Genomic DNA, 12,838 nt, shown 5'->3' on the forward strand with positions numbered 1-12,838 from the left:
TTCAGACATCCCTGGAGCATAAATATAATGAGCTGTTGATTAAGCTTGTTGGCATCACGTTTCAATAAATTCTCTCATCTGAAATCATGCATTGTGCAAGAACTTGTTAGCTATGATAAAAGACTGTAACCCCAGAATGTGTACAATGTACTATAAAGAGAAGACTGCCACAGTAGCTGTGTTGATTTATTCCTGGTCCCGCCAGTGGCAAGCAAAGGAAAGGAGGAGAAGAAACAGTCCTGTGAGCCTTCAGTTATTACTTACATTTGTGGCTAATCAGTCTGTGAAGCCAGATTATAAAAAACATCCACTACACATGCAGTTAGAAGGTGAATCTAGTGAATACTTTGCCAGGGAAAAAAAAGGGGCAGGGAGCACTGTACTCAGTACTATTAGCATCTATATGACAATTAGAAAATTATATGCCTTTTATCCCCTGAAGAATCAGATTATCCAATAGTATCTTGTACCATTAAGGTTGTAAGTATCCTTTGAGATGGGAAAAAAAAAAAAAAAGAAGAAGAAGAAGAAGAAGAAAAATTATAGGAACATATTGAGTTTATGTGACCTTGGGACGTCATGTACAGAAAAATTACATTGTTGGGCTCCTTTTCTGACCTTCAGAAGTGACAACTTAGGGGTGCAAAAGGATTTCTACCCCTTTACGTACAAGATTCACTCATTAAATTAATTGATGCTCTTGAAAAGAGCAGGAGAAAGTGTGCATGCAAATGTTTTATATATTTACCCTCTGCCTGGAACTTCAAGATCAATACCCTCACCACCCTCATTATCAGAACGGTGCTTTCAGGTTCTTGTTCAGATTCTAAAGGTCATAACTATAAAGGAAACTTTTTTATTTTTTGTTCATGGAAGTTTATGAAGACTGTATGTCAAAACACAGGAAATGGTATTTTTTAGTTTTTAGTTTTGCTTACAGTTAAAGATCTCTTATTTTTCATGAAAGTCTGCAGATTTTCTCATATTTACAACTCAGAAGCCAACTCTATTGTGAACATAAAAGCAAGTGCTTTTTGATTGTGACAGAATTATCCTGACCTCTTTGCAAGAAGAGGTGGTTATAATCAGTTAATTAGTGGGTTTCCAATTTACATTGTACAGGGAAGTTGTATCAGAACAGATATTAAAGACTAAGTAGAATAATTTTCTTCTTTTGTTTTTAATAGCAAGTGAGAAAAAAGATGACTTGGGGAGTAAGATAATTAACAAATTCACCTTTAGGCTCAAATATGTCTAACCCTAAGTACCCACAACAATGCAGGGTGTAGTAATTATTTTAAAATAAGTAAATTTAAGAAATATAAATTGTCCATGTTAATACGCATTATTTTTGAGGAAAAAATGATATGCATTTCTTTATGAAACATAAAATGATTGGAGGAAAAATGGTCTTGCTCTCAAGGGACCAGATTTATTAATTTGGCTTTATTAATTTGGCTCTGCCAAATAAGTAGATTACTTTAGGCAAAGTCACTACTATCTGCAGAATCAGTGTCTTTACCTGTCAAATGGCAGGTAAGTGACATGAAGTCAGGCCATCATTTTCCTGAGTAACAGCAGTAGCCCCAGTGCCTAGCACTGAGTAGTAGAAGTGGGAGGAACTCAATAAATATGTGTTTAGTGAGTGATATGACATGAATAACAATGCACTTCTATCACTGAGTTGTAAAAATAAAAAAGATGCATATAAATTAACTTGAAAACCTCCTGCAGTAAATCACCATTGTTTTCTGTCTCTGGGAACATCTAATTCTAGGTGTCATTCTTGTGGTGTACTATAGGGAAAACATTCTTTAATCATTTTATGTTTGTAAAAATGCAAGATGGCATCAAAGGCTGTTTCATAGTTTGCATTTGAAATGTGCTAATCATCCCATTATGCTACGTATATCAAGAATTTTCAGTTGCAACAGAAACATTAAAGAGCTTTATTTGAAAAAGAACAGCAACACAACAAAGAAGCCACCATCCTTAACACCTGTCTCGTAGAACGGCACTTTTTATACAAGTTGCCCGTCCCTGTTTTCAAAATTCAAAACCACCTCATACCACTGGAAGTATCTTCTGGGAAAATTTCGAGCAGCTCTCCCATCTCCAGAAGGCATAATTTTAGACCGTTTGCTTGAGTGGAATGGCCTCCAGCTGCGGTTCCGCACATGAATATTGTATAGGAGCTCTTCCAGCTTCCCCCAGGGCGCCACTCTGCAGTGAGAATAATGGGATTGAGAGGCTGTAAGGTTGACAGTGGCAAATGGGTTGTGTGATAGAAAGAGATGGAGCCAGTCTCCTAACTGTGTCCCCAACCTGCTGTCATGGGAAGCTCTAAACTCTTAATTGTGTTTTCCAGGATATGAATGATTATCCGCCCATATTTAGTAAACGGATCTACAAGGGGATGGTGGCTCCAGATGCCGTGAAGGGCACACCCATCACAACCGTTTATGCTGAAGATGCAGACCCCCCTGTAAGTAAAGGACACGGATGCACACTCGGAAGTTTAGCGAAGAGAACCTTGCACACTCACACAGGACACACTTCCCCGGGCAGCACACTCAGAATGAGTCCACTCTGTCCTCCCCCAGGCATTTCATGTGTGTTTGCTTGTAGTGCCCACCAGGACATGCACACTTCACGCGGTTATTACTGAACACAGTTAAGCAGATGCTTTCTATGTTGCTGGAATTCAGAATTTGCCACTCGCCAGTTTATCCCGCACAAATGAATAGATGTGGAAAGAGTTCTCTGCATTTAGAGTCAGTATCATTTGGGTTCTTTATTTAGGACAGTGTAAGCTTAGTTGAGTTGGGTTAGGTTTTATCCTTATGCATCTTCCGTTTTATTCATATATGACTATTTTATTAGCAAACTCTAGATCAACGGATGACATAATGCTTATGTTGAATGTGTTAATTTTGGTAAGCTGAAATATTAATACTGTGTCTAGAACATATTTAATGCAGGCTTTATTATCCAAAATTTTACCTATTTTGAGATATCCCAGATTGCCTTCCGAAATAGAGGATTTTCAATGAAAACATTATTACAGCAGAAGTGAGGTAAATTTTCCTTAATGTTACTACGTTAATGAATGAAAAGTAACATATACAAATAATAGTACCTATATAAAATGCTTTGTATAAATAATTTGAGTGCTTTATAAATATTAATTATTCTCTTAATAGCTGAACGATGAAGATTTAAATTTTTTACTTTTGAGTGAGCTCCAACCATTAGTCAGTGGCTGATTTACTCTACAAAAATAAAATAAATATTAAATAAGCCATTTTAGGAGAACAAGAAAATAGAATAAGACCCAAATTTTATAAGCGATCTAGGAGTTCTGTTTCATATTGTTAATATAAATAATATTTGTGTAATGCCGTTTATTTAATAAAAGGTGAATGGCCATCAGAACATTTTTCACCTTCAACTGTGATAGGCCATATAGTCTTTTGTGACTGTAAGGTCTTGAAAAATAATAATGTTCACATGAAAGTGGTAACCTTTCACTCAGAAGCTCCTTTTCTCGAGTGTGTTAAAATGTCTTTGAACCTGATTTTATTGCATTTTGTGAAATGTGATAGGCAAAATTTTGTAGATTTGGACACACCAATCGAGATGGTGAATATGACATTGGTGCTTTATCTGCTTTGTAAGTAAACTGTCAGAGGTAGAAACTACTTTGAAATTAAGGGTACACATTCAGTTCTATTCAAGGCATGTGTTTTGAACACCAAGTCTATACTGATTATTTTGCTAACCAGTTTTTGCTCTCTAGACTTGAGAATCATGTAGGAAAAACAGAACTGCACATAGAAATTATAACACACTCTACTAAATGAGCATAAACAGCACAGCATCTTAACATATTCATATTTCTTTCCTTTTTAAAGATTTATTTATTTATTTGAGAGAGAGAGAGTGTGTGTGTGAGTGGGGGCAGGGACAGAGGGAGAGAAGCAGACCCCCTGCCCCTGCTGAGTTGGGGAGCCCAACAGAGGGCTCGATCTGATCCCACAGCTCTGACCCTGAGATCATGACATGAGCCTCAATCAAGAGTCGGAAGCATAACCAACTGAGCCACCCAGACACCCCCAAATATTCGTATTTCTAAGAAATTTGTATTAGCACAGAATTGAAGGTAGTGTTAAGATTAATGGTATTAATGATGACAGACTACATGTAGGTATGCTGATCACCTATGTGCAACATACCCCAAAGTGTTAGTACGGATGGCAAAATCCTCACTTTCCTTCTGGCACCCACCACTGTGGTTCCTGGTTTGACTTTCAGATCACCCCACCGATGTGAGAGAAGTTGTCTCGGTATGTTATCTGTTCCATAAAGAAATGCTACTACTTATCTAAATTATCTAGAGAGAAGCCCTGTTTTTACACCCTGAAGCTCTTTTATGGAAACTTACCAGGTTCAAATTCCATATTTCTGTTAAGAAGTTCCTAGGTTTGCATCCCCAGTAGTAGTTTTTCACATTTAACATCTAATGCTGAATTTTCAGTAGACGAAAGGCAGATGCTCGTCATTCAACTGAAATACTAAGCATTCTTATTTTAGTTAGTGAATATGTATTTTGTCAGACTTAGTTTTTTTATTAAGTTTTTTATTTTAGTTCCAGTTAGTTAACATACGGTGTTGTATTAGCGTCAGGTGTACAATATAGTGATTTGAATCTTCCATACATCACCCCGTGCTCATCACAACAGGTGCACTCTTTCATCCCCATCACCTATTTCACTCATCCCCCCACCCACCTCCCCTCTGGTGACCATCAGTGTGTTCCCTAGAGTTAAGAGTCCGTTTCTTGGTTTCTCTCTCTCTCTTTCCTTTGCTTGTTTCTTTTGTTTCTTAAATCCCACATATGAGTGAAATCGTACGGCATTTGTCTTTCTTTGGCTGACTTATTTTGCTTAGCATTATACTCTCTAGCTCCATCCATGTTGTTGCAGATGGCAAGATCTCATTCCTTTTTATGGCTGATTAATATTCCATTGTGTATATATACCACATGTTCTTTATCCATTCATCGATTGATGGATTTTGGGACACTTCTATAATTTGGCTATTATAAATAATGCAGCTATAAACATAGAGGTGCATGTATCCTTCTGAATTAATGTTTTTGTATTTTTTGAGTAAATACACAGTAGTGTGATTGCTGGATTGTAGGGTAGCTCTATTTTTAACTTTTTGAGGAGCCTCCATACTGTTTTCCGCAGTGGCTGCACCAGTTTGCATTCCGACCAACAGTGTAAGAGGGTTCCCCTTTCTCTGCATCCTTGCCAACACCTGGTGTTTTTTGTGTTATTGATTTTAGCCTTTCTGACAGGTTATCACACTCAGTGCTGACCCTTGACACACCAGCAATCTTCTGCGTAACCAGTATTCAGCACTGAGTTTTCCAGTGATTACTGGCAAGCTGGATCCCTTCAGTTAGCAACTGGGCTATACCTACACCAATCAGAAATAAAAGCCTGATTCCATGAAAATTTTCAGAACATAAATTTCACATTACACAACTTTCAGAAGTATTATGATTGATTTTTCCTTTTATTACTTTATGTCCATGCCATAAATCCAGAATACATATTTTTTGGATGAGCTTGCAGAGTATTTTCTATGTGTTGCTATCATAAACATTTTGTAATTAGAAGATACGATGCAGGGCTCCCATGTGTATGTATGTATGGAAACACTTTGTGTATTTAATGATCTCTTGTCCAAACTAGAAGGGAAAGTCCTTGAGGACAGTAATCAAACCTTAACTCCAGTTTGCATGTCCACATCCAATGCTATGCTTGAGACTTTGTGGTCTGTTAGGAAACATTTGTTAAATAATTGAATAAATGAATAAATTAACAGTGATTTCTATACTCTCCAGAATTGACAAAGTATGCCAGCTATTCGGAAATTTAGTGATTTGGGATGTTGGGAAAACTTGTGCATCTCTAGTTTGGCCATTCGAGGGCTGTGCAGATAGAGCGGGTGGATGCGTGTGCAAGATGGAGCCCAGCTTCTGTGCCCTCCTAGCCTGGGCATGGCCACAACTCAGCAGTAATAATTTTCACCTCGAGAGGCTGGCCACCTCATTTTCAAGGCATTGTGTTTCCTCTGAATGAAGGGAGAACCACCCACTTTTAACCTAGAAAATAGCAAAAACAAAATCCTTTGAAGTATCAGATGGAGAACCTGGGTAAGGTCTTAAAGCCAAAGAGAACACTGTTGCTGAATATAAATTAAGAATTATAAAAGCGTGCTGTGCAAAACTAAAGTGCTCTAGAGGGAGGGGAAAATAAAAAACCTCCCAGGGACTTTTTTTTTCCCCACTGAATTAAAGATGTTCGGACTTTATTTTGTGACAGCATCGGCATTATGTAGCTCACCAGAGCTGTGAATAGGGAGTGACTGATCATTTTGGATATTAAAAACTGCTAACCTTTTCTTTCTGCTCACCAGAGACCTCTCACTCCAGAGTTACACAAAACAAAACTGCAAGTGTAATTTCCATTTGCATATTGTATTCTTCCAGAAGCTGCAGGCCAAACCCCGAGATATGAGAGTTCTCTTTGTGGGCAGGGCAGGCGCCTGACACAACAGTACCCCTTGTGAGCTTGTGGACGCAGAAAAGTTGGCATAAATAATTGAAGTTTACATTTTGCTCATTTCTAAGAAAGTATGAGAAATCCATGGAGGATCCTTTTCCTCATTCTCATATTATTCTTTCCACTTAATGCATTTTAGGAATTTATAGGATTACTGTTTAAAGTTAAGTAGTAATTGGAACATGTTCAATATTAGCAATTGTGACATTTTCATTTGCATATATTAGTGTATTGTTGACATTGAAGACTTCTTTTTTCAGATTTTGATATTCATTTATGAAACACATATGCTCCATTAAAGAGATCAGTTGAGTATTCTCACTATATATTTTTTCAGAAACAATTTTTATAAAAGGCCAGTAATTACGAGTGTGTGGTGCTTTTTGCCTCTGCTGAGATTTTGAGAGCTATACTAGCCACTCAGAATTTAGACAAGCTGCCTGAAGAATTATTTCTAAAGTGTTTTCACAAGTGGCTTTAACATCCTTCTCAATCATTCAAGTTTCATTGGTCTCTAAGAGAGCAAAAAAGGTGGTCAGGTTTTCTTTCCTGTGATGTCTACCAGGTATTTTATTAAATTGACGTGACATCACCAAATAATGCTAAGTAATGATGGTGATCTTGTCAGAATAATTAACCCTCCAGTTAGTCACTCTGTTGCAATCTAGTAGCAGAGGTAGAACAGTAGAAGAAAAGCAATTAATTGTCTGCATGCATGATTTGCCACTTGCTTGCTTTGTGGGTGAGAGTTCAAACTATTCAGGGCCAGGAGTTTGAGATTGTATTTTTGTCTCCGTATAACATGGGTGTTCTGCATTCCTTTCCACTGACATCTCTACAGATCTGATTTTCATCACCCACCACATACTGGCTTGTGGGGTTATGCTGTACGGATTTAGATTATTGCTAGCAAGGTAGCAAAATCTTTGCTCTCGGAGTTCAGAGCCTACAAACCACGTTCGCTGACCTTGGAGCATACGGGGGAGTGCACACAGCTCGGTGTTTGGTTTTTTTCCTTCACATCAAAGCTGTCAGGGAATAGTTATCAAAAACTGTTTTTGCGACGCATGTCAGCTTGTGAAAATTGAGTTGATGTAGCCCCAACCTGCGTCCCTCTGGTCTCGAGTACTTAATTAGAAAGAAAGCACACAGACAGTTGGGACTTGATCTTTAAAATGACAATGAGCTATAATTAGATTTGAGAGTGTAAATGAGTAGAAAAGGGAAGGTTTTATGAGAAAGTTTATACATGATTAATGTCTAGAAAAGGCTTATCTAATGTTTTAAGAATCTGTGTCATTTTCTTTTTGTGGCTTATTGATTCCTTTCAAGAACAATTACATTGTTAGCATTACTTGAGATCAATATTAGATTTAAGTGTTTCAGAAGTAAATATTGCTCTTCTAATTAAAAACCTGCCATCTTTAGGACTAAAGGGGCATTTTTCCTGTGTTATAAATGGTAACATCTGTGAAGTTTAGGGTTTTTTTGTTTTGTTTTGTTTTGTTTTAGCCTTTACAAAAGTGTCACCCGTGATATATCAGTGGCTTAACCAGTTTTTGTTTTTTGTTTTTTTTTAGAAGAATAAGCCTCATGGGGTTAGGATCCCAGTACACATCAACAGAAGTTTTCCAAGGCAATTGAGTGAAATATAGCAGGCCTTCTCTGGGGCTCATCTAGAAGCCTCCCTTAGGCTTAAATCATGTGCTTTATTGTGGAGTGCTTGCCAGAGGAAATGGGAAGAGACCCTCTGAAAGAGTGTCTTGGCTTCTCATGATCTGGATTCTTGGCTTTAACACCCTCAAAGCCAAGCCACTGGTAATTCTTGGTCTTACAGTCCCTACTCCACCATTCTTCCCTATCCTTAAACAATAACCATATGAAGACAGTAGACCTATAATCCAATATGTGCCTGACACAACACAGGTTCCCCATAATACTTATTTAATGAATAAATCAATCAGAAAGCATTTATCATGGACTTAACAATTAAGAAAATGGCAAGACAGACACAGAGATCAAACCACGGGAGTGGGTATTAAAGATGCCAAGAAATGAGCTCTGTAGAGAATGGGGGAACGGATGTGTCCTGTGATGTCTGAATCTACTCTAGATAGGAATTCAACTCTGAAAATAATATAGGGGATTCATTTAAGTGAAGGTAGAAGAAATAGCCAGAGGAAATGTATTCAAAAATTGCAGAGTCAAAAATATCCCTCTTCTGGGCATGAATTTGTGTGACATGATTGGAATATATCTGATTAAATAAATGTTAGCTACTTAAAAGAAAAGCCCCCAAAACATCAGGGCTGTCTTAGAGACTCATTTGTAGACAGGAACTCTGGCAAATATGGTTTTGTGAAACCCATTTTATCATGTAGAAAAATGGAAGCTTACTCAAGACGTACAGAAAGCAGTGACAAAAATCAGAGCTACGTAGTAGAACAATGACTTGTCTCTGAGGTGCAGTCTTTATTGGATGAAATAATGAATGAAAGCCAGGAGATTAGTTAGCAGCTTTGCTTCATTTAATCATTAAAAAAAAAAAAAAAAAAAGACAGGATGAACAAAGGAAACGGAAAAAGCAGAAATACATAAAGTCATTGAAATGGAAGAATTAATAGTGATTGGGCAGGAAGCTGAAGATACAGCTGAAATAAAAGCAAAATCAAACATGAATCACAGGCTTCTGGCTCAACTGATGAAGACATTGGTGATATTAGTTGGTAGAAATAAGGTAGATGGAGAACAAAGCTCTCCTAAGGAGAAAATAATGAGATCAAAGTAGGACAGAGTCCATTTTAAATGATTTCAGAACACGCACATGCCCCCACCTACAGAAGGCTACGCCATCCTGCCAGATCTGGGCAGGACCCTAGTGCCGGGACTGGCGGAAGCTTCTCTCCCACCCAGGATTATAGGTTCACCCAAAAGGGGGTGCATAACACCTAGTGCTGAGAGGAGGCTGGAGGCAGATGACAGGAGGGGACCACGAGTCCTTTTCTCAGGTCAGCAACACCATGGAGAGGATGGGGCACACACTCGGTGGCCATGGCTATTTCCATCTGATGCCAGGTGCACCTGGCTGCATTAAGAGGGCCAGGGATGGGTCCAGCAGAAAATATGGGAGTAAGAATGCAAGAAAAAATGCAGAATGGAGCCACCCGGATTGAAGTTGATGCTATGAGAGTAATAAATACATTCTCCAAGAAAGAAAACATAATCAGATAAGCTAAAACCTGGGAAATAAATCCTCAGGTTATGCCCTCTTGAGGATGGGCCAGGGGCTGAGGGGGGAAGAGAAGGACTGAGGGGCAGAAGAGAAATCTGCTAGGCATGTGGTTCAGAGCAAAAGAAGTATTCAATGCAGAGAAGGAAATTGAAAGGTAGAGGATTTTTTAGCTGAAGGAGAGGCAGAGGGGGAGGGGGAGAGAGAGAGAGAGAGACTCAAGCAGACTCCCCACTGAGCGTGGAGCTGGCTGGGGGCTCAGTCTCACGACCCTGAGATCATGACCTGAGCCCAAACCAAGAGTTGATCACTCAAACTACTGAGCCACCCAGGCACCTCTGTTTTCTGGTTTTTAACACTATAGAAGCATGAGGCTATATTAATTGTCTTAATTTTTAGGTTTTTTTTTTTTTTTTTTTTTTTTTTTTGCTTCTGCTTGTGAGATTCTCTATTCTTAAAATTAAATGTTTCACCAGTATATATTGAGAAATTCTTTTGTCTGTATTAATTGTGTCTGGTATATAATGGCCCCTTTCAACCTGCAAACTCAGAGTTCATCACCCCAGGATAGTTTTAAATAGTATAAGGGCTCCAAAGTGATTGGGTGGTCTCACCTCCTAAAGCCCCTACTGACCAGCCGTGAGTAATTCACCGTGACTCTGTCCCTGGAGTTCTCGCATTTGTAAAAGGAAGACAAAACAACATAATTGAACTTTATACCCTGTGAATAGCAGCTGTACATTGTCCCTTCACTGAGCAACCACAGTTCTATTATTTACTTCTATCAGTTTGACTACTTAGATACTTCATATAAGTAGAATCATGCAGTATTTGTGCTTCTCTTCCTGGTTTATTTCAACATAGCATAATATCCTCAAGGTTCATCCATATTGTCACAAATGGCAGGATTTTATCATTTTTTAAGGCTGGATAATATTCCATTATATATATATCACTTTTTTTTTTTTATCCACTCGTCCACTGATGGACATTTAGGTTCTTTCCTCATCTAAGCCATTGTGAATAATGCTTCAGTGAACATGGGAGTACAAGTATCACTTTCAGATCCTGATTTCAATAAAAAAATAATCCTGGATGTATACCTAGAAGTAGGATTGCTGGGTTGTAGGGCAGCTCTATTTTTAATTTTTTGATGGACCTCCATACTGTTTTCCATAGTGGCTGCCCTTTTTACATTCCTATCAATAGTGTACAAGAGTTCCAATTTTTCCACATCCCTGCTAACATTTGTTATCTTCTGGATTTTTTTTGATAATAGCCATCCTAGCTGGTGTGAGGTGATATCTCACTGTGGTTTTGATTTGCATCTACCTGATGATCATTGATGTTGAGCATCTTTTTGAGTGTCTTTTAGCCATCTGGATGTCTTCTTTGGTGAAATCTCTATTCAAGTTCTTTGCCCATTTTTAACCAGATTATTTTTGTTATTGTTGTTCTAGAGATCTGCCATACAACATTGAACCTATAGTTAACAACACTGCGTTGTACACTTAAAAATATGTTTAGGGGTACCTGGGTCATTCAGTTGTTAAGTGTCTGCCTTTGGCTCAGGTCATGATCTCAGGGTCCTGGGATCGAGCCCCACATCAGGCTCCCTGCTCAGCGGGAAGCCTGCTTCTCCCTCCCCCACTCCCCCTGCTTGTGTTCCCTCTCTCGCTCTGTCTCTCTCTCTGTCAAATAAATAAATAAAATCTTTAAAAATATATACATTTAAAAAGTAGATCTCATATTAAGTGTTCTTACCACAATAAAAAAATAGTACTTTTTCAGATTGGTATGAAGATTAGATGATAACATTTATGTGTAGCAACTAATGCCTGTCATATAGTAAATATTCAGTAATTATTCTCCATCATTGTTTTTATATTTACTCTGGTCTTTTCTAGGCTTTGAGTCTCTGATATTTGTCTTCTATATTTATTGTTTGTATTCTGATACCTTCTCTCTTTTCTTTTTGTCTGTGTTTTGGGAGAGCCTGTAAAGGTCAGAGGTCCAGTCAGTTGAGCATGGGTTGGGGGATGAGTAAGATGTGGGGCAGTGGAGAAAGAGCTGGGCCTCTGAACCATCACTGTAACCACTTTTCCAGCTTCATCTCTTCTCAGGGTGTGTTCACAATAGAAGAACCAGAGCTGAGTGTTCTGTACTCGGGTTTCTGGTTGACCAGACCAACAGTACAACTGCATGGGACAGGTCGTGTGGCTTCAACCTGGCTCTTCCACCCAGCATGATAATGTAGGGCTTTTCACCCCCATTCTCTCCCCAGCTCCAAGCTGTCCTTACTGCAGAGTCAAAGAATCCCAAAGCATTCAGGGAAATCTCCATGCCAGGAGTATTATCAGCCATACTGGGGACTGACACATCAGGGAGATTCCCATACAGCCATGATCATTATTAAGAGTGAAATATCCTGAGAAAGTCTAACACAGCAGGATTTTATGAGCACATAGCAATAAGAATGAAATGCAATGACCTAAAACTCAGTGAACATAGGAAGAAAGAGAAAATAATATCATTATACAAAATTATTTATTTATTTATTTATTTATTTATTTATTTATTTATTTATGTATTTGACAGAGAAAAACACAGCAAGTGAGGGAACACAAGCAGGGGGAGTGGGAGAGGGAGAAGCAGGCCTCCCGCCGAGCAGGGAGCCCAATGCAGGGCTCGATCCCAGGACCTGGGACCTGAGCCAAAGGCAGATGCTTAACGACTGAGCCACCCAGGTGCCCCTGAAATTTTTTTAAAAAGCAAAAATGCATGCAATATACAACAGTTAGGTTTTCCTCCCAAAATGCTGCACAGTAAACAATACCAGAATACCACTAGTTCATTATAACAAAGACATATATTCCTATTAGTAGATGTTTGAGGCAGCTAAGGGTTGGCTGACCTTGCTTTCAGGCTGAAGGTTAGCCTCAAGTCTGGTCCACATGCCTCTTCCTTCAGG

The 12,838-nt window shown here is 38.6% G+C and overlaps 1 protein-coding gene across 4 annotated transcripts in view; it reads left to right on the forward strand.

Annotated features, from left to right (window-relative positions):
* LOC116625425 (protocadherin-15-like) overlaps positions 1-12,838 on the forward strand; it is a 1,687,848-nt gene that overhangs the window by 1,499,377 nt on the left and 175,633 nt on the right. For all 4 annotated transcript variants that reach the window (XM_032393940.1, XM_032393941.1, XM_032393942.1 and 1 more), the window contains one exon: positions 2,369-2,485. In XM_032393940.1, coding sequence (XP_032249831.1) covers positions 2,369-2,485 — 117 coding nt within the window. The remainder of the gene's footprint in view (positions 1-2,368; positions 2,486-12,838) is intronic.

This window comes from Phoca vitulina, unplaced genomic scaffold, assembly GCF_004348235.1.
Source record: "Phoca vitulina isolate PV1807 unplaced genomic scaffold, GSC_HSeal_1.0 scaffold78, whole genome shotgun sequence".
In the NCBI taxonomy this organism is placed as follows: Eukaryota; Metazoa; Chordata; class Mammalia; order Carnivora; family Phocidae; genus Phoca; species Phoca vitulina.